The 21,285-nt window shown below is 50.7% G+C and overlaps 1 protein-coding gene across 4 annotated transcripts in view; it reads left to right on the plus strand.

Annotated features, from left to right (window-relative positions):
• BCAR3 (BCAR3 adaptor protein, NSP family member) overlaps positions 1–21,285 on the plus strand; it is a 113,580-nt gene that overhangs the window by 62,773 nt on the left and 29,522 nt on the right. For all 4 annotated transcript variants that reach the window (XM_084873402.1, XM_084873403.1, XM_084873404.1 and 1 more), the window contains one exon: positions 19,180–19,308. In XM_084873402.1, the coding sequence (XP_084729528.1) occupies positions 19,180–19,308 (129 nt within the window). The remainder of the gene's footprint in view (positions 1–19,179; positions 19,309–21,285) is intronic.

A 21,285-nucleotide genomic window follows, 5' to 3' on the forward strand; every position in this document is an offset into this window, starting at 1 on the left:
TGGGAGGACCACCCGGTGGGCTGCCGCAGGAATCTGGGGAGAAGCTCAGTGTGTGACATTTCCCAGCTGGCAACGGGAACAAACTCCACTTCTCTGCTCCCTCGTGTCTCTGGTTTTTCTTGGTAGGGGCAGGGGAAAGGGGCTGAAATCTGCTACCTTATCGTTGGCTCCTCCTGCCGAAGGTTGGTGTGGTTGTGTCGGGAGACTTCACGGGAACCTCAGAGACACAAATCACCTTCCCGGGGCAGAATAGCCACGTTTCTGAAGGAGCAGGAAGTTCGAGCATGGCGTCTGTGGATAAGTGGGTCAGCACGTCTCGGCTAACAGTCGTTAAGTCCGTAGGCAGGGCTCTTGGCAGCGAGAAGGCATGGTGAGGAGGCTGTGGATTTAAGCTTCTACTTTCCTACACGCAGATTTCACTGCCCTTGGCGGCCAAGAAGTGCTGTATCGTGGGAAGAGCTTAAGTCGCCCTGTTCCTGTTGTTTTATTTTGTTTCACTTGAAACCATTTTCCTTGCCCCTGAAAAAAAAATATTTGGAGCCTCTCTGAATACCCGGGTGTCCCATCTGCCCATCCCTAGAGAGTTAGGTCCCTGGAACTTGTTTTTATTAGAAACTGCCTGTTGGGGTGCATGCTGGGGAGCAAAGGTCCCACTTCTTCCCCCTGGGATGGGTCCTTCAGTTCGTCTGTGGTTCAACACTAGTGACACATCTCCGTGTGGGAAGTGGCCTAAGGTGCCTTTGTCAGGGGGGCTGATGCACCATCAGCGTGAGCTGTGCAAGGTGGAAAAAGCTACCGGGGAATCGTCTTTCCAAGGGACTCGGCCCTTCCTGGTGGTGACTGCTAGTTACTCGGTTATCTTTCCTGCCCTCCCAACAAAAGCCAGGCACGGCCTTTTTAAAGAGACCTGCATGCATGCTATTGGCCTCTGGGAGCTTCCGGGATCTGGTTTCAGCATCAGGAAGGACAGGGGCTGTGTCCCAGGGCCCCCTGCCCACAGACCCTGCAGCTTGGAGCCTGGCCGAGGCCTTTGTTTTTGTTGGAGGGATGTGGGTGGGAAGCAGAGAGGAGCCTGGGATCCTGAGAAAAGTCTGTTCGCGGGTGCAGCACCTCCAGGACTCCGGAGAAGTGGGCCTGTGCCAGACGCAGGAGAGCACGCTGAGAGCTGGTGCTCTGGCCACAGGGCTCCTCCTGCTCCGCCCGCCCTGTGAGAGGCCGCAGCACCCGGGGGCCTCCGCCGGCTCTGTGTTTAAGATGCTGCCAAGGACAGCTCGGGGGCCTTCGGGCTGGCGTGTATTTTGGATGTCCCCAGGATAGCAGAGGAGACTCAGGCCGGCCTGGAGGGGAGGAGCAGTGAGGAGGGGCTCATGGGACTGGATGCCGCTGAGGCATCTCTGTCCTCATGTCTGTCCGCAGCCCCGGGAGCTGCTGAGGAATCTGGCTCTGACCATGAGAACGTCACAGCTTATTTTTCCGGCTAATGAAAGAGTTATGATTAGTCTTCTCGTTTGTATGGAGAACAACTCTCCCCTATGTCCACTCTAAAGTGTTGTTGTTTTTTAATATTTTTATTGATTTCAGAGAGGAAGAGAGAGGGAGAGATAGAAACATCAATGATGAGAGAGAACTATTGATCGGTTGCCTCCTGCACGCCTCTCACTGGGGATTAAGCCCACAACCCAGGCACTTGCCCTTGGCCGAAATCAAACCTGGGACCCTTCAGTCTGCAGGCCGACGCTTTATCCACTGAGCTAAACCAGCCAGGGCCATGTGTGTTTTTACAAAAGCAGTGATGCATCAAGAACCAACAAGCTAGAATCCTAGATTCTTAGTAAGAGGGGGCTGGAGGGACCACGCAGCCAGCCTCCCACCCAGAATTCACCTGCTCATTCCCCGCCGCCGCCCCTCGCCCAGTGTGTGTATTGAGGGCCTGCTGAGTGCTGGGGAGACAGAGTGAGAGGCCCTGCCCTGAGGAGCGGTTCTGGGTTTGGTGGAGGAGGCCATGCAGGCAGCTATCTCCCAGGTACGCAGTAGGTGCAAAGCAAAGAACACACGGCCTATGGTGAGACCCCGGGCAGAGGTGCTTAACGCGGTCCTGGGCCAGGGAAGGTCCTGGAGGAGGTAACTCAGAACAGCAACGGAAAGAACAGGAGGTAGAGGAGACATGAGGAAGAGAGAAAGGGCATTGGCTGAAGTTGAGGAGGGGGAGGAGATGAGCCCAGGGAGGCGGTGCGGGAGCAGATGGTGCAGGCGGTGTGCGGGGCAGAGAACGGGGACGTGGGGCGAGGATTTGGGTTTGGTCCCGTTGTGTCAAATGAATAAACAGTATCTCCCTCACTCGTGCCCATGTTCATGAAACCTCCCACCAGCTCTGCTTGTTCTTGCTCTGCTCACTCCTCCCTCCCTCCCTTCATCTTCTCTTTAAGCCCTATCTTCTTCAACCCTCATAAGATTCTTCCTTACTTCACAGCACCGGCGAAGACCATCAGGCATGCTATTTTTTTCCATCCCCACTCCCGCCCCCACAAGCTACAGCTGTGTTCATATCCATGACCTCCGCTTCCTTCCTCCAGCCTCCGAGGGTGAAGAGTCCCTCTCCCTCACCAAGGCAGGGCCTGCCGTCTGTGTCTGTGACCACCCTCTCCTCAGGGATCATCAGTCTGTCCTTCTCGACCAACACTGTCCTCTTAGCTTATAAACATGTGCCAGTCTTTCCCTTTCTAAAAATAACCCTCGTTCTATGTCTGCCTTCCTGGTCCCTGCCTGCCTCCTCTCAAAGCTGGTTAACACAGCCTCTGCTTACTCATTTCCCATTGGCCCCTCAGCCCCTTTTACCCCACCAGCAACCTTGCCAAGTCCAGTGGATGCTGTCCAATGCTGATTTTATTGGAAGTCTCTCTTGCACTTGACAATTATTGGCCATTCCTTCCTGAAAGTCTGCTCTCAACCTCTAGGACACCACATTCTACTTGTTCTCCTGAATCTCTCCTGACCAGTCCTACCCTGCTGTTATGGACTGAATGTTTGTTTTCCCCCAAATTCATATGTTGTGTTCCCCCCAAATTCATGTGAATAGCCTCCAATGTGATGGTACTAGGAGGCGAGCTCTTTGGGAGGTAAGTGATTGGGTCCTGAGGGTAGAGTCACATGACTGAGATTAAGGCCCTAATTAAAGAAACCTCAGAGAGCTCTCTCCTTCCTTCTGCTTTGTAAGGACACAACAGGAGGAGGTTGATCTGTGAATCTGGAAGCAGGCTCTCACCTAAGACTAAATCCACCAGAGCATTGATCTTAAATGACCCAGCCTCCAGAACTAGGAGAAATAAGTGTTTGTGGCTTAAGCCATCCAGTCAGTTATAGCAGCCCGAACAGACTAAGATGCCTGTTTAGTTTCTCTTTCTCGACTACCTCTTAAAGCCAGCAACCTCTAGCCCTCTTCTCCTAAACCCTCTATTCGCATCTCATAGGTGACTGTTGAGAGAAGATACGCCCTCTATACAGAGACTTCTCAAGCTGTGTCTCCTATCCAGCTCTTCCCATGGCACCTGGATCCCGTAGCTGGAATAGCCACTCCACCCAAATGGCCCACAAGAATCCCAGGCTCTGTGTCTTCTTCCACAAACCTGCTTCCCTCTCATGCTTCTGTACTGGGAGTTGGTGGCTCAGTCATCTTCTAGGAGCTGCATGCCTTTTCTTCAGCCTTATTCACCATCCATCTCTACTCAGTCACTAACTCTTCATGATTTTATTCCTAACCATTTCCCTTATCTGCCACTTCCTTCCTCTCTCTACCACCAGTGCTGTACTAATTAAGGCCTCACCTTCTCTTGCTTGGAATTCTTTAGTAGCTACCTAACTGGCCATCCTCTCCTAAATCTTCATAGGAAGTCATTTCATTATTTTTCTACTTGACATTTCTAGAGATGGAGAGGTACTATGTCCTTATGGCAATACATTCCCACATTTGAACAGCTCTAATTGCTAGAAGGTCCCTCCTTGTATTGAGTCAAAATCAATGCCCCTGCCATGTCCACCTTATTCTTCAGGTAAATGGACATAGCAGCCCTTCAGATGCATGTGTTCCCCCGCCTGTTGTGACCATGTTTATTTCCAGTATGTCAGATTAGTTGGTATGAGTGGGCACTTTGAAATAAGACAGGATGAATTCTGGATTCGTTCTCTAGGGATTTGAACCAAGAATATTTGACCTGTCATCTTGTGACAATAACAGCCCAAGCCTTCAGACATTTCAACACCTTACGGTCCACTTCAGTCTTTTCTGTGCAGCCTAAACAGTCCCAATTACTTTGGGAGGCTTGGATTCTGGTATCAGTCTATCCCTTGCTCAGTATGTTTGAACAAAGTATGAAAATTCAGGGGCTTGGTCATATTTTCTCTTGTGAGATATAAATATTCTTGCTACCTATTTAATTTCAGGGGCAATGTACGGATCCATGAGGTATGAGTTACATTGTGTTGGGTGTCTCATCCCTCCAAGTCCAGGAGCTATTCCTGAGTTTCTGCCCATGACATCTAGCACAGTGTTTGTGGTTTAAAAAAAAAAAAAAAAAGCTTTGTTAAATGAGGTGCAAAAGTTTTGAACTCCTCTGGGGGAAATATACCTTTAAGGTGGCATGTGAGCTGTATATTGGAAGTGGTGGAGTTGATGCTTGGCCAAAACCTATCTTATGATGAATCTTTTTTTTTTTTTTTTTAATCCTTACCTGAGGATATCTTTTTATTGATTTTAGAGGAAGGGATGGGGGGGGAACATTGATGGAAGAGAGAAACATCAATCAGTTGCCTCCCGTACCTGATCCGACGGTGGATTGACCCCACAACCTAGGCATGTGCCTTGACAGGGATTGAGCCCACAACCTTTCAGTGTATGGATGATGTTCCAAGCAACTGAGACAGCAGCCAGGGCTATGATGAATCTTTTTTTTTTTCCTGTTAACCTACTATGCACTTAGCCCTGACAGATGATGCAATTTGTCCAAAGCAGATTTCTGAGCCAGTTGCTAGTCATGGTACTGTTTTGGCCAGAAAGAATTTAGAAAGTTGTTTATCCCACACATCATGCTGGAGGGCTCCCTGAATCTTTGGATTTTCCTCTGTGTGTTTTGAAGAAATCCAAATTCTTCCAAGAAAATCCAATTTCTTCCAATTCTCCTACTTCATCTCCTGTCTTTCAATGGCATGCATTGTGTTTATTGAGTATTGCCTCATGCATTTGAGGGGAATTAGGAAAAGGGTGAATTAAGTTGATTTTGATTTTCTGATATTCTTATTGAAGAGCTCATAGGGCATCTGTTTTGGTGACTAGCTAATGTATCAAATCACTCATCCTCTGAATGAAGTTGTTGAACTAACCAGGTAGCATTACCAGTGGAAAAGATTTCTAGTTTTGGATCTCCTTGCATTCTGAGTGCTGGTCAGCTGATCTTTAGCCCCCTATCTTCAAATCTGTTTTTCCACTCTCCATAGATGTTAACAAAGCACGACTATTTCGAATGGAATCTTACCGACAGACCCAGTGATTAATATTTCACTTGCATTGTCTCAATAAGCCTGTGTGCCAGCCTGGTAAGAGAGAGGTGTTATCGGAAGTCACTTGAGGACATGGTTAAAGGGAGCAGAGTGGTTCAGAAGGGGCTTGCATGGGTCGGACTTGTACTTAGCTTTCACTTGAAGCTCTTTGTTTCACCCGCCCAATAAACCTTTAAGTGGAACCAGTGACCTTCGGCCTTCATCTGGACGAGTGTGGTGCATTCGGCATCTCGCTGGGAGGAATCGGAGCACAGGCTGGCCTCCTGGGGGTGATTCAGATGTCTGCTCCTCTGTGGGCTGCTCCAGGAAGTCATCATCTAAATTTGATCTAGAGGAGAAGGTACCGGCCGCAGCTTTCCGCACAGCAGGATGTTAACAAATGGCCTATTGGACATGTCATCGTGTTTCACTTTCTCTGTTTCCAGAGAAAGGTGAGACCCCCTTGGAGCCGAGCCCTGAGCGAGCCCAGGGGTAAATAATGCCTTGTCAGGATGGTAAGGAACACGATGGGCAAACCCCCTGGGGCAGGTGAGGGGGGAGCTCGGGTGTAATGAGTGCAAGGAGCAGGATCTCCCACTCGCGGGAAACCTTTTGAAGGGAAGACGCCATTTAGGTGTTGGGTGTGCTGCCTTGTGTCAAACTTAGAATTCCTCCAGCAGTTTTCAAACCGAAACCTGCCTCCTTCAGTGAGAAATAATTTGCAGTCCCTTGGTGTTCCATCAGAATAAAACCGAGCTTCAAAAGCCATCGCTTTATGATCCTGAAGGATGGGAAGGTATGGAGCAACCTTGCCCGGAGAATGGCTGGGGATAAAAGGCAACAGGAATTGAACATCAAAGGCAGCCGCGGGTCCCCATCAGAGCGGTTCTGATATAATTAGGTTCGCATGGAGGATCGGCTCACTGCTGCCTGCCTAGGGGGGTGCGCTGCTTTCAGGCTTCAATCTGCACAAATTAAAATTAAATGAGTCTTTTTCATTTACACACACGGAGAGCTGAATTTTAATGGGAATTTCTCAGAACCTCGATAAGCAAGATGATCTGTAGATATCTTCTCCATCTTTCCCATTCGTGGCCTCTGAGCCTCTTTGGATAAGCCTTTGATAAGGTTTGATGATGAACAAAATGAAATTTCTCACTTTTGGGCTCTCTAGGGGTTTCGGTTGCATTTCCCCATCTGCACAGGGTCTGATGCCCCTGTGTCATCACTCGTCTAGGAAAAGAAAAAGCACATATAGCAGGAAAACGAAACATCTTGATTTAGCAGCAAATGGCAAATCAGTTTTTAATGGCACTGGAGCGCGAATCTCATGTGAAAGTTATAAATTGCATGCACGGATTTAATTAAAATGTGGCAAATGGCATCAAGACCCATCTGCAGATCTTTGCTGAAGATGAGATTCTTTCTAGGATTGGGAAAAAGCGAAATTTACATCATCAGGGCCCTTAAACATTAGCATCAGAAACCTGAACCTTAGTGTGATGTTATGAAATTTCTCTGCTGCTGCTTCATTTCTCTCCCTCGGGCCCAGACCCCCTCACTGCCCCAGAGAAGGGGGAGAGAACACCGAGGACTTCGTGGAGCTGCTTGCCGGTCACTGCTGTACTTTCTCCCCAGATGTCTTGTCTCAGAGGCGGTCACCCTGTCAGGAATTTGGAGCCTCTCTCCCACGCGGCACCTCCCCTCCGATCTGGCCCCCGAGGCTGGGCCACAGCAGGCTCTCAGGAAGGCCTCGAGCTTAATCAGAGGCACAGTGTTCCAGCGCCTGTAAGGCTCTTGATTAAAACTGGCCTCCTGATTATTTCGGCAGAACTTTGGCCAACAAGGTGGTGTACGTCTGAGTTAGGAAACCGCCTACAACGGCCGCTGCGCTGAGCTTAGTGTAAGGCTTGAAAGGAGCAGGTTCAAGGCAAGGGACCCAGGCGGGACCAGCAGTCCCATTTGTCAGGAGCCCACACCCAAAAGGCAGAGGCCCCGGGGACACCCTTGGGTCCCCTCCCTACTGGCACAGAGTGTCTCTGTGCGAATTGGAATACGGCACGCTTTCCTTAAGACACTATTTTAATCAATAAACAAAATTTTAAAGGCTGTGCATGAAGGGCGCCCCCTTAAATGTAGTGCCACGTGCAGGGCCTAGACCAGTGGCCAGGCCACGGTGACCACCACAAGGCTGAACCAGGCTGACATGCCCAGCTGCTCTTGCCACCATCCGCTCTGGTGTCTACCAAATAGGAGAGAGGAAATTGGGATTTACCATTTTTTTTTCTCTTTGGATTTTTACTTACAAAGTTACTTGTTTATTTAAGTGAAGACTTTGGCTTTCATCACTTTGGCTATTTATCTAGCCTGGCACCCCAGTGGGGTAAGTTGGATTAGGAAAGTCAAGCCTTTCTTCATTTATCCTTGGATTATAAGAAAATATTTTAGGTAAGCCATACAGCCCGAGAGTATCAGTAAAAAGGTGACACAGACCTCAATATGTGATAGTTTCTTTTCAAGGTTTAGGATCGCCATAAGTGCCATCCCCTTTCCTTCCATGTGACCTTAAATTAGAACACGCAAGGGTTTGTACTAAAGTTGTTGAACTTGAAACTTGGGGAGAACTGGACTTTCATTTTTCAGCCTGTGGGCAGGGTGAAGAGTGGCAGAAGTCACTGAGTTTTATTCATTCTGGGGGTTCAATTTTTGCAACTTTTCAATGGTTAAAAAACAAAAAACAAAACAAAAAAAACAATTGGCGCTCTCAAAGCCCTGATATACTATGATATTTGTCTGTACCCTGGCCCGCTGCTTGGGATTCTACACAAAGCAAGGCTTCAAAGCTGAATCTCCAAAGAATCTCATTCTTAGGTGGATTTACTTGCAAGACGATCCCAGACGAGGCAACCGTAGCAAAACATCAGAGCACTTAGTGGAATGGTTATCGAAAGTGTGCTTTTTCCCTCTGTCTACAATGTTTATTAGGAACTGCGATGACGTAGGCTTCCTGTCAGGGCAGGTCTCACCAGAGTGTAGGGGGTTGAGGTGAGTCTGTTTTTCTGGATTCTGGGCCACCTGCTGGCTGCTCACAGCACACCTCCTCAGGGGCAGGGGCTTCCTCTGACATTAGAGCAGTTTTACATGATGATCCAGAACGCCGGGCAGACATAACTTCGTTTGTGATCCTAAGTGCTGGATGAGATTTCTGGAAACACGTGGCCTGTGGGGTTGTTTGGTATGATGTGATGAGAAGTCTGGACTGTTGCTGACCTCTCCCTCTGTTGATAAGCTGGTCCAGGGCAGAAGAAAGAGGCTTTGTTCAAGAGCCCATGGCATTCTGGGTGTTGTGACCAAGCGCCCCTAACTAGGATAACATAGCCCAGAAGCTCCTTCCCTCCATCCCTTCCTTTACATTCTCTCTTCTCCTCTTTTCATGCAATCAATCCCTTCCTCCTGTTTTATTTCAAGGCAGTTCGTTGCCCACCTTGATCATAGAGTGAAAGACTAGAAAATAATTATTTTAATTCAACAAAAAATGTTACCGTGGGGGCTAGGTGAAAAAAGGTGAAGGGATTAAGAAGCACAAATTGGTAGTTATAAAATAGACATGGGGATGTAAAGTACAGCATAGGGAATATAGTCAGTGATATTGTAATAACTATGTATGGCGCCAGGTGGGTGCTAGAAATATTGGGGACAATACTTTGTAAAGTATATGATTGTTAAACCATTATGCTATACACACAAAACTTATCTCTCTATATAAAAGCCTAAGTGACCCTTACGACCGGTTGACCCCTTGACCGATGGACTGGTCGCTATTATAACACACTGACCACCAGGGGGCAGACGCTCAACACAGGAACTTCCCCCTGGTGGTTAGTGCACCCCCTTAGCCAACCTCCCATAGCCAGCCAACCTCCTACAGTCCCTCCCCCTGGCCAACTGGCCCTGATTGGCCCCAATCAGGACTGGGCAAGACAGCCTGATAGGCCCCAATTGCCAGTCAGGCCGAGGGAATCCCACTTGTGCATGAATTCATGCTCTGGGCCTCTAGTATAAAATAATATCAAATTCCAACTTTAATTGAAAAAAATTTTTTTTTAAGAATTAAAAGAAAAAACTTATTGACTAAGCCTCCAAGTCCCTGAAGGACGCCTAATCCCCATACTAGGCCTCTGAGCCTGTGAAGGACATGAAACTTTCTTGCGCTCTCACACGGCGACTCTGTCGCCCATGTGCTGAGGGCGTGGGAGTCAGCTGGAGCTAACTGTAAGCACGTGTACTCGTTAATATGAGACAAATGCATGCAGAGTGCTTGCCACCCAGGGAAAGTGCCTTCTTACAGGTGGTCAGAGTCACCCTGCACAGATGGAACCATTCAGTGCTACTCAAAACTCTAAGAACTGAAATGAACATAATAAACAAATTTATGCCTAAGTAGAAATTGATTGTTCCAACTTCTAGTTTTATTCCATTAAAACTAAGTGATCAAAGGCCAGAGATCTCTAACACCTTTTAATAGATTTTATCATATTAAAAAAAAAATTAGTGAAGCATGTTTTGTGGCTGGGCGTCATCTTTGTAAGGGGGTTCAAATTCCACTTTGTTCCAGACAAGAGCCTACTGTGTGCCAGGTGCTTTCTGTGCGTTAGGTCAGGAGACCCGGGATGCAGGTCCTGCTGTCCCTCGGTGCATAAAGAAACAAGAGGAGACTAGAAAGTTAACCAAGGCCACCTGTTCTTGACCAACCCCCTTCCCACCCACTGACAAGGAAGCTGCCGCATGGGCGGGGAAGGCAAGTTCGGTTCTGGTCAGTAAGTGTTTGCTGGGCACCTGCTGGGTGCCAGGCGCTGAGCTCACCCTGGGAGCCAGAGACATGGCCTCTGTCCTCAAAGAGCCTGTGGCAGCAGACGCACCGCCCACTGTGTAGAGTCTGTTGGTGGGTTCCCCGCCCCCTTAGATTAAATCCAATTAATTTATTGTGGTCTTCGAGGCCCCTGCCTGCCTCACCCTCCCCTCTGCTCTCTCCCCGCTCCCCTGCCTGGGCCCCAGCCAGGCTGCACAGTTGACACCTCAGCAGGTGTGTCACTCTGTCTGCTGGACCAGGCGACGGCGGCGTGAAGGAGGGACACAGGAACGGTGTGCTCAGGGAGCTGTGCGAGGCCCCTGCCGTCGGGTTCCGTGTCGGTGTGCATTAATTAGGATTGGAGCTCAGGGCCAGAGAGAGAAGCCTTGTGAAGGCTTTGGGTTTTATTTGTGGGTGGCTGCGAGCCCTTCAGTACATAACCAATATTTCCCTACACCTTAGCCACCCGTGGGCCCAAATAAAGGCTTGAAAATGCAAATGACCCAAATCTGCTGACCCGTGGACACCACTGCATAATGACAGAACCTTGCTCGGCTGCCTTACCAGTTATTTCTGGGGGTCCATGGCCCTCTCCTGGCTGGTCCTCCTCTCGAATTCAGGCCTGAATTCCCATATGAGATGTCAGTATATGACAAGGACAGGGGTTCAGCTCTCTGGTCTCTGAGAAATGCGTTCAAAGCTCGGGGATCTGGGAGGATATGGCAGGCTGGGGGCTTGTGTGCCCCATGCACCAGGTCTGGGGGAGTGGGGACTAGGCATACAAAGACCTTTCACTTGTTTGCAGGGGCGCTGGAGGAGACTCTGGGCCTCCTGTCAGCATAGTTGGGGCACCCCGTGAGTGTCTGAGCCGGGGGGGGGGGGCGCGGGGAGCAGGCTAACTCTGAGCATTGCAGGTGGCCGGTTGAGGACCAGAAATGGGGTGAGGGCATTGTTAGGAGGCTACGACAGAGGTTCAGGGAAAGCAGACGAGGGAGGAACGGGCTTGGCAGAGAAGGAGAGTTCCATTCATCCACACTGACATCCAAGCTCTGAAGTGGATTCCGGTAAATATTCGTACCTGAACGCCAACCCAGAGGGCTGGCGATGGAGACCTCAGCGGCAGCACCTTGCAGGAGACTCCGAACTCGCCTTGTGTCGGCAGCCCCACCGCCAGCCGGTCCCTCCCGCTCACTGCGGTGAGATTGATCTGTCTGAAAGCATCTGCTTTTGTAGCTGCTGCCTTCCTGCAAAAAATTGCTTGTCGGTTACAGTTGACAGGCAATATTCTGCTAGCTGCAGGTGTGCCACGTCGTGATTAGACATTTATGTAACTTATGGCGTCAGTGATCACCCAGGAACCAGGCAGGGCTTTCTGGTTCTCTCTCCAGAGTGTGAATGTCTACCCCCCAGCCCGCAGGATCAGGCTCCTCTGTCCGGTCCCTGCCTTCCTGGATGGGGATGTCTTTGGTCACAGGTGACAGGAGTCCAGCACGGACCAGCTGAGGCCACAAGGGGAAGGTACCGGCTGATGTCATCCCCTGGGGCTCAGCCATGTGCGTGCCACCAGACATTCGGTCTCTTCCTCCTCCTCTTGGCGTTCTGACTTCATGCTCTCAGCACATTCTGGCCGGGAACGAGAGGTGGAGCAACCTGCAGAGTTCAGGTCCCGTGACACTGTCAGCAGAGTGGGCGGAGTGTCTTTGTTACTCTGCTCCACCGAGAAAAACCCCAGAGAGAACTCTGGATCCCAGAACAGCGTGGGTCAGGGGCCCTTACCCAGGTCAGCCAGTAATCACCAAGAAGGTGGCGTCTGAACCACAGGCTTGGAGGAAGTGTGGAGCTCTCCTGTGGGAGGAGGGGTGATATGTGTACACCACATGCACATGTGCGCGTGCACACACACTGCCGTCATTCTGTGCCACAACCCTCTCCCCGCAACCAGAACCCCCATCCAGCCCAGCCCAGCCCAGCTCCTCTGGCCTCGCATGCGCCAAATGCCCTTCCTGTTCTCAAGGGTCATCCTCAAGGGCTCACCCTGATTCCTCATCCTCTTCTCCCCTCGCGCCCCCCTCCCCCCAGATTTGGGTCATTTACATTTTCAAGCCTTTATTTGGGCCCACGGGTTGCTGAGGTGTAGCTATGTCTTTTCTCTTCTGACACAAGAGAAAGCAAAACGGCAAAGACGTGAGTGAGCTGCTCAGGCTGCAGAGCGGGAGGCAGGGATGAGATCCGGGCGGAGTGCTTCCCAGCTCAGGGATGGCTGAGCTGTTCCTCTGTGTGTGGTCTTCCCAGACTCGCTTGCTCGCCATGAGGGTAGGGACCAGAGCTGTCATCCCGGCTGGAGGCCCGATGGCTGGCTAATTGCTTCGTCCTGATTGCCCCCCCACACCCCCCCCCCCAAGCCTTTCTCTTTCTGCCTGCCTCTCTTACCCCCACTCCCAACTCCCAGGCCTGGGGACTCTGTCTTTGCTGGTGATGTGCTCGATTTAAAATTCTGTGGGAACTGGGAGCTTTTCTTCCTGGAGGGACAGAATAAAATCAATATTAATTATAATGCAGATGCCATCTTTTTCTAATCCCCTCAACTGTCTCCAACATGCAAATGAGTGTGCGCAGCCTCCTCTGGGCTTTCCCACAGATGCTCCGTGCACCCCCTCCCTCCTCCCAGACTTCGGAGCACTAGCCTCCCATAAATCCGGTCCCATTGTTGTGCCTGATGGGAAATGCAGGCGCCAATGTCACGCAGCCCCTTCCTCCCAGGCTAGAGCAGCTCTCCCTCCTCCTCTGAGGAGGAGGACTGCTGAAACGTGGCTGTCTGTGTGCATCGAAGTTCCCAGCACGTTCCCGGCGCTGGCTCCGAGCCCCTAGCATGTGGTTCCCAACCATTTCCTGGGCTCAGGCTCTTCCTGCCTGTCAGGGCCAGACTTGCTGGGGGCCACACGGGGCTGCAGAGACGTTCGTTCCAGATCCAGAGAGATAAGCGTGATCTTTGGAGCCGGCCAACGCTGGCAGGCTAGGACCCATCCCGTCCTTGTCGCTGAACCAGAGAACTGGGGTCGGCGGCGGCAAGGTCCTGGGGAGGGGGGAGGAGACCTCTGCACGGCAGCCAGCGGGCACCCAGACAAGCGCCAGGCTGCTCTCTGCACTGCTCCCCTCCAGCAGGGCCCCGTGCCTCCACACATCGGACCAAACGCCCGGAACACGAGCTGTTCGTGTGTGTGTGTGTGTGTGTGTGTGTGTGTGTGACCAGATGAGCAGCATCTGACACAAGCCTGTAACAGCAGTTAACAGTGCGGGCTGCATGCCAGGTGTGCCCTCATGTCCTCAATACGGACCCGTTTCACCCGTGGTAACATCTCAGCACGGAGGATTTTGCCTATTTGCAGACCAGCGGCCTGAGGCTTCACAGAGAGGAGAACTCGTTTGTCTGCAGGCCCTCAGGCCCTCCATGGCACAGCCTGTGGGGGGGAGGTATGGGCTGGCCACGCTCTTAAACACGAACGGCGATGGCTGTAACAGCTCAGGGTCGTTGCAATGTGGCCCCGGGAAAGGTGTAGCTGGACTCCGATTGCCATGAAAAACAACAGTGATAGCAACGCACGGATTTCCTAACTAACCTCCAACTGGATGTGACAGCGCGGCCTCCTCCACCTTTACCCTAGTTACCACCTTCCCTTCCTCGTCAGCCCAGAGCTACTGGGAGCCACGCGGGTGGGAAACCATGGAACAGTTCCCTCTTGCCCTCTTTCCCCACCCCCCAGCCCCCGTCCCTTTCTTCTTTCTTTCCTGCTCAAGGTATGATTATGACTTAATTGATATACATAGACCTTTCTTACACCCACCCCAAAAGGGCCATATTTCTGGTGGCTCAAATGCAGGCAAGCCCTGGAGTAGGAGATTTGGGTTCTGCCTGCATCTCTCTCTCATGGCAGCTGTGGGCAGATTTGGTCCCCGAATGAACCTGGCAAGATCTGTGGGCAGAGCGTTCTTGACCCAAAGCCCAGCAGCTTCCCTGCCTCCGGAGGCTGTGCCTCAGCTGCTGTGCAGGGTGCAGCCCGAGCTGGGGCAGCACCCCCGCCCTGTCCCCACCCTCCCTCACTGTGACCTGCTCCCCTCACCACTGAAACTCTGAAACAGGGGATCAGACCCGTCTTCTTGGAATGATGGTCACATCTGGGGGCGAATAGAGAATTTGAGTTTGGAGAAAAGTTGTTACTATATTGTGGTCATCAGTAGCATGTAGCGCATTTGGGTGAAAGTTTGATTCTTCATGAATTGTCTTGCTGTCTCTCTCAGTCTGGAAGTTGAAGAATATCAACTCCAAAGGGCCAGTGAATTTGCGTGTCCATTCGGTGTAAATTTTAAATATATATATATATATATATTTTTTTTTTTTTAAATATATTTTATTGATTTTTTACAGAGAGGAGGAGAGAGGGATAGAGAGCTAGAAATGTCGATGAGAGAGAAACATGGACCAGCTGCCTCTTGCACACCCCCTACCGGGGACGTGCCCGCAACCAATGTACATGCCCTTGATGGGACCCTTCAGTCCGCAGGCCTACGCTCTACACACTGAGCCAAACCGGTTTTGGCACAGTGTAAATTTTTGAGGGAGCACAGCTGTATTAAACTTGCTCTGGGTGTCATGGTGCCCCCTGTCCCAGATGCCCACTGCCCTGTGCCAATGCTCCGTGCTGACGTCCCATGCCCACAGAGGAATGGAGAATGATTTGGGTCCAGCCAGTCTCTGAGGCCCATTGGTTCCAGAAAGCAACGAGAAGGAGTGGGGAAGTGCGAGCTGGGACCTGGACCGGGTGTGCATGATGTGCTGTGTCCTCTTCATTTTCCCAAGTTTGGAAGCTGTTGGAGTGTTGGGTCCTGCCTCTTATTCTGTCGCTTCTCCTGCTTAATTCTGGGCTACGCATAAAATAACAATGCATGTGAATATTACGTCAGTGAAAACCTCTCCTCCCCTTGCCTCAGAAGGTAGCCTGAGGAGGGCGGGTGGAGTCTTTGGCATGAGTAGAATCAGAATCTCAGAGGACACGGATGATCACACAGGTGAATAAAACCATTGCCGAAGGCAAAGTAGCTATTGTGTTACTTCTAATTGCTAGAATTTACTTCATGGTCCAGAAGATCTCAAACTAGTCTAGGCCATGGCTGAAAGGGCTGCATCTCTGGGAGAAACTCAGATTCCTCACAGAGGGCAGCCGGTAAGTGGAAGGGTCACTAATAGCAAAAGTTTGGGTATTTGGGGAAAACCAACAGAATTCGATCAAATGTATGACCCGTTCCATGAAGCAGGAATCTCATTCCTGGTCCCCAGGGAGTACAAATACCAATTACGGTGCTCTCAAAGAGACAAGTGGGTACTTTTTGTAAATTTTCTAATACGGTGGATGGTCACCCTTCACCAACCATGGGATTAACAGCCCATCAAAGTACTTATCTATAGCAGCAAAACCATAGTTGGCAAGGTCGGGGCCTCATAAAACATAGGCACTGGGAAAACAATAAAAGTTGCATTCCTATATGTGATTAAAACAGTGAGTGAAAGTTCTAGCAGGCATCCATCCCCAAAGGAACCGCATTAAACCACTGTTTAATGAGGAGCATGACCACCCGTGGGTGACTTTTGAATTGCCTTCTTAAGTGCCCACATCACCTGCTGAGGCAGAAGCGCCCAGCAGCCACCCAGCTGGTTTAATGCCGTAAGCCAGTCCCCACTGGCTGGGAATGAAGAACTCTTTGCAATTGTTCCTGTGTCTCCCTCCTCCCAACTCTCTCCTCTCCCCACTCCTCCTCTTCCTCTCCCTGTATCTTCCCCTCCCTTCTCTTTCAAATACAACTTGAGCAATTGTGTAACCTCCTAAGTTTTCATAATTTATGCAAGAGATTAAGGATATATATATTGTATATTAATATTTTTTATTGATTTCAGAGAGGAAGGGAGAGGGAGAGAAAGATAGAAACATCAATGATGAGAGAGAATTATTGATTGCCTGCCTCCTGCACACCCCCCACTGGGGTTCAAGCCTACAGCCCAGGCACTGGGAATTGAGCTGTGACCTCCCGGTACATAGGTCAATGCTCAACCACTGAGCTACGCTGGCTGGACAAGGGCATGTTTTTTGAAGTCTGGTCTTCCCTCCTGAATTATTTAGGAAGGTCGGTCTTACTGGTCTCTGTTTCTCTCCTCTCTGTGTGCTTTCCTATAGTGCCCCGTCTAGAGTCTACAGGAAGAGAACAATAATTGTCGATTTTCCTCTGAGGAGTTAGGATAGAAGTAATAAGATAGTTGACTTTATATTTTTGGTAGCAAGTATAAAACAGTATTATCTCAAAAACTGGAGTGAAAGATTACTGCACATAAAATGCTAAAAACAAAAAAACAAACAAAAGAAACTTATGGCCCTAGCCAGTTTGGCTCAGTGGATAGAGCATTGACCTGCAGACTGAACGATCCTGGGTTTGGTTCTAGTCAAGGGCCTGTACCTTGGTTGCAGGCTGATCCCCAGCCCTGGTTGGGCACGTGTGGGAGGCAACCAATCATTATGTCTCTCTCACATCGATGTTTCTCTCTGTCTCTCCCCCTCCCTTCTACTGTCTCTAAAGAAAAAGAGGAAAAATATCCCCGTGTGAGGATTCACAACAACAAAAACAAACAAACAAAACACCCTTAAGGTTTATGAGAGATGCTGGAAAAGAAAGAGTGGGTGGGACAGTGAGAAGCAGTCTGGTTGTTGGCTATCAGAGAGGAAGGAGAAGACGGAGAAATAAAGAGAGCACACTTTCACCGGAGCGTTACATGGAGGATAGGCTCTGCTGATCTCTACGTGTCTCCGAGCTCTGTCCAAGGATGCAGCCCGAGGGATTTAGGCTGGGCACACAGACCGGCAGGGTGGCTAAATAGGGGCCAGGGTCACAGTAGCCTTGGGATTTAGTTCAGCTGCCAGTGACAGGAACACCCAAAATAACAGGCTTAAACAAGACAGGCGATCACAAGGAAGACCCGGAGGCGGGCAATCCGGGGCTGGGATATTGACCCCGCAGTGTGAGGGCCCGCCTAGCCTATGCCTTGTGCTCCCCCAGGGTGTGGCTTCCTCCTTAGGGTTTAGGATGGTGGTGTCGCTCCCACCATGGCGGCTCAGCTGCGATATCCCACCAGCACTGCAGTGGGCCTTTCCTTGGCCAGAGCTGAGGCATCACATCTCCCGGTGAGAGAGGGAGATTGAAGATGTCACCCGTTAGCTCTGTGCCAACATGCCCAGCCAGAATAGGAGAGAGAAGAGGAGGATCTTCATATAACAAAGCAAAGTCATAGAGGTGCCTCATCTTGGCATATGTATTCATTCAGGGAGGACAGAGTGCCTAATACATTCAGGCATTGCTTGGGGTAGCTGGGAAGAAGACACTTGGGTCCCTGCTCTTGTGAAACTTAAAATCTAGTGGGAGCGAGACAGACACTAAACTAACAGTGAATGTGGCCCAGTGGACAGTCTACATTCTACCCTCAAGTCTTCCCAGCGAGCTGTCTTCAGGAGCACCTGTGCATGACCCGGGTCCGAGCAGACCGTGTCCCACAGCACTGCTGACTCCTGCGGGCATCGGGCAGCCGATGACGGCAGCCTCTCTGACATGGATTCAGCTTATCAAACCCTCCCATGCCTGCACTGAAAGAACAATGGTGGGGAAGAGGAGGAGGGAGAAGTAAACAATTAGTAAGCCAGAGCCCCACCTTGAAAATGGCCCCTGAGTCATTCTGAGGCCAGTGCCTCCATGGGCTCGCATGCTCAGAAAGACCAGGATAAGAATCCAGCTGGGAAATCCTGTCTGTTTTCATTTTCTCTGGTGGAGAGGCATGTGGGGCCCTGTCCCCGCTCGGGGACAGAGCAGGGTGATAAGGATAGCTTGCTAGTTCCTTAGGGCTTTTGAGGCCAAGCAGGGGGACTTGGGAAAACACAAGGACACAGCCTTTTCCTGCTCCCATGACCTCCAGCCAGCCGTTGCTGAGCCTGGTTTTGCTGGGAACCGGGCAGGTGTCCAAGTGCAGGTCACAGGTCGTCGGTGGGCGTGGTTTCTGAATTAAACTGGGAGCCAGTGCGGCCCACCCGGACCTCCCGCCCCGGCCGCCGGGGGTGACCTAGAGCAGAGACTCAGACCGTCTGAGGTGAAGGACCAGTTGTCGCTGTTTTGGTTTAACGTTTCAGCTTCCAATCTGACTTAAAAATAAAATATTAGGAAATGAAATTAAAAAGGCACACAAAATGTAAGCGTAGACTTCTATTATTAGATTCAAGAAATGTAAAATTACTCTGAAAGTCTCTAAGGCTGACTCCATTCCTGGCCTGGATTTGCCGGGAGCAGCGAATCCAGAGCTGCCACCACCAGCCAGCTGGGGACGGCTGTCCCTCCCGGCTTCGGTCCCCAGGACAGCGCTGAGGAAGTGCTCTGTGGCCTCAGCGTGCCTCAGGCCCGCGCATCTCCCTCTGGTGCCCCTGCCCAGCTGCCCACGTTTTTAACTGCCACCTGAGTGGACTGACAAAGGCACAGCGTGGCCGTCCCTCCGATCACAGTCCCCATGGGCAGGTGGACGTTATACTGCACACTCACAGCCAGAGAAACGAAAGGTCGCAGCTAATTGTAATCATTATCCAGGCTCCCCTACCCGGACAGGGCTCTGGGCATACACGGGTCTGATCGGCAGAGCAGCCAGCCGTAAGGCGGGCAGCCGTCGCCAGCTGGCCCGGCGGGCGTGGGCAGGGCGGGAGGTCAGTGTGGACTCTGTGTTGCAGTTCTCCAAGGAGAGGCACGTCATGGACAGAACCCCCGAGAGGCTGAAGAAGGAGCTGGAGGAGGAGCTGCTGCTGAGCAGCGAGGACCTGCGCAGCCACGCCTGGTACCACGGCCGCATCCCCCGACAGGTACCTGCCTCCTCCCTGCCAGCACAGCCCGGCTGTGCTCACACAGCGCGCAAACCCAGGACCCTGCAGGGTCCTGCACCGAGGCCATGTAGGAGGGAGCCCCAGTTTAGCCAAAAACAAATACCAGAAAATGCCCCGCAGTGTCTTCACTAAGGACACCTTGGGAAAAGCGAAAGTCAGAAAACCAAAGTACACTCCCCCACACCCAGCTAGTGGATGCGGAAAAGGCAGGTGTTCTGTGGTCTGCAAACACGGGGCCGGCAGGAGGCGGCCACCGCAGGGTGGTACCTGAGAAGCAAGGCCGGGCTGTGGTTCTGATGATTGAACTGTTGGCTGGCTGCCTGCAGCCTCACGCCCTCTGCAGCCTGCTTCCTTTCTGAGGCAGCGGCGTACGTTCCGATAAAGAGGGATATCACTGAGGCAGAGGCACAAAGCAACAGTGCGGGCCCCCTCACCCCACCCCGTGCTCTGCCCGGCCCTCTGGCCCAGGGAGCGGGGAGAAGAGGGACCAGGTCAGTGATCACAGATTCATGGCCTGGAGTGTACTTTGAGATGGCTGTTTGAGCGGTAGCCATAAATAATGAGGCTTTGTTTGTTTAATAATATAGAAAGTGGAAAATAAAATAAGCACAGGACCAAGGTCCAGAATTTTCCTTGGGCTTTTATTACAACCTGACCCACCAGTCATTTACTCAAGACAATATGACAGGAAAGGAGTGGGCGGGGGTGAGGGGAAGGGCATCATGTCATGAGTTATTTTTTTAATGAAGCAGATTTTTCAGCTTTATGAATGAAATAATCCTTAGTCTAACTTTTTCTCTTTTTTTTTTCTTTCTAAGTTTAAATTTGATTGTAGAAAATGCAGGGAGATAAAAAGGAAGAAAATTGCCCCCTCACCCCTAATTCTCCCCCCTGGAACGTTTGATAAAAATCCTCCCAGACTTTTCTAAATCAAGGATGACATCACACCCCATATCCTTTTTGGAAGCCCACTTTCTCCATTAAAATGGAGAATTTAGAGAATTTCCTCCGACTGTCAAGTATTCTCTTATACCATCCTATGTTGTGTGCATTTTCATTGTACACACGCACCGTTATCTATTGGGCATGCTGACCAGCATCCTGTAAGATCACTTCTATGTTCACAGCTATAATTATTTCCTCAGGCTCAATTCCAAGAAGTGGAAATTTTTGGGGGGGTGACAAAAAATATTTTTAAGGCAAAGATGCAACTCAAAGTAACCATGGCGGCATACTGTTCTAAGCTAACTGATCCAGTGTTGGAATGGCCTGGGAAAATTATCAAAGTTTATAAAGCCTATGACTGTCCCTGCCATGCTTCTCCCTCTCTCGACCATAAAATTGGTTTCCACTTGCCATGAGTGTGAATTTTCAGCTCTACATCATCCCAGCTTGCATCCCTGAACCCTATAACAATAATAATGAGAGTTATGGCTAACGCTCCTTTCCATTTTGTCTGCTGCTCTGTAGTCACATGATCCCTGCTCTTCGGGTCCCATAACGGAGCACAGAGAGATAGGTAACTTGCCCAGCGTCACACAGCGGAGCCAGAACGCAAACCCGGGCCTGCTGCCTATCAGATCACCCTGCTCCACAGTGTACATTCTCCTTTTTCTATAAACGTCAGCGTCCTCATAGTTAACGATTTTTAAATCGGATACCGTGTTCTTGTGCTTTGCATCTATTGTGGATGCAGACGTATATTCCTCCCGACTTTGTTCCAGGGCCTCCGTCTGGCCAGGGTCCTGTCCACGCCCAGCCCTGCCCGCCCATTTCGCAGACCCTTTGCTCCAGCCCCATCCTTTCCTCCTCCGAGCACCCTGCCCCTTTCTAGCCCACCCTCTGCTCCTGCTGAGCCCCACGTGCAGCCCTGCCTTCGCATCCAACCAAATGTGCCCTGGCCTTCAGACCAGCTGGCTCCTCCCTCCTCCTTAAAACCTCTCCTGGCCAAGCCCC

The sequence above is a fragment of the Pipistrellus hanaki genome (assembly GCF_964339955.1).
Source record: "Pipistrellus hanaki genome assembly, chromosome: 2".
Taxonomy (NCBI): domain Eukaryota; kingdom Metazoa; phylum Chordata; class Mammalia; order Chiroptera; family Vespertilionidae; genus Pipistrellus; species Pipistrellus hanaki.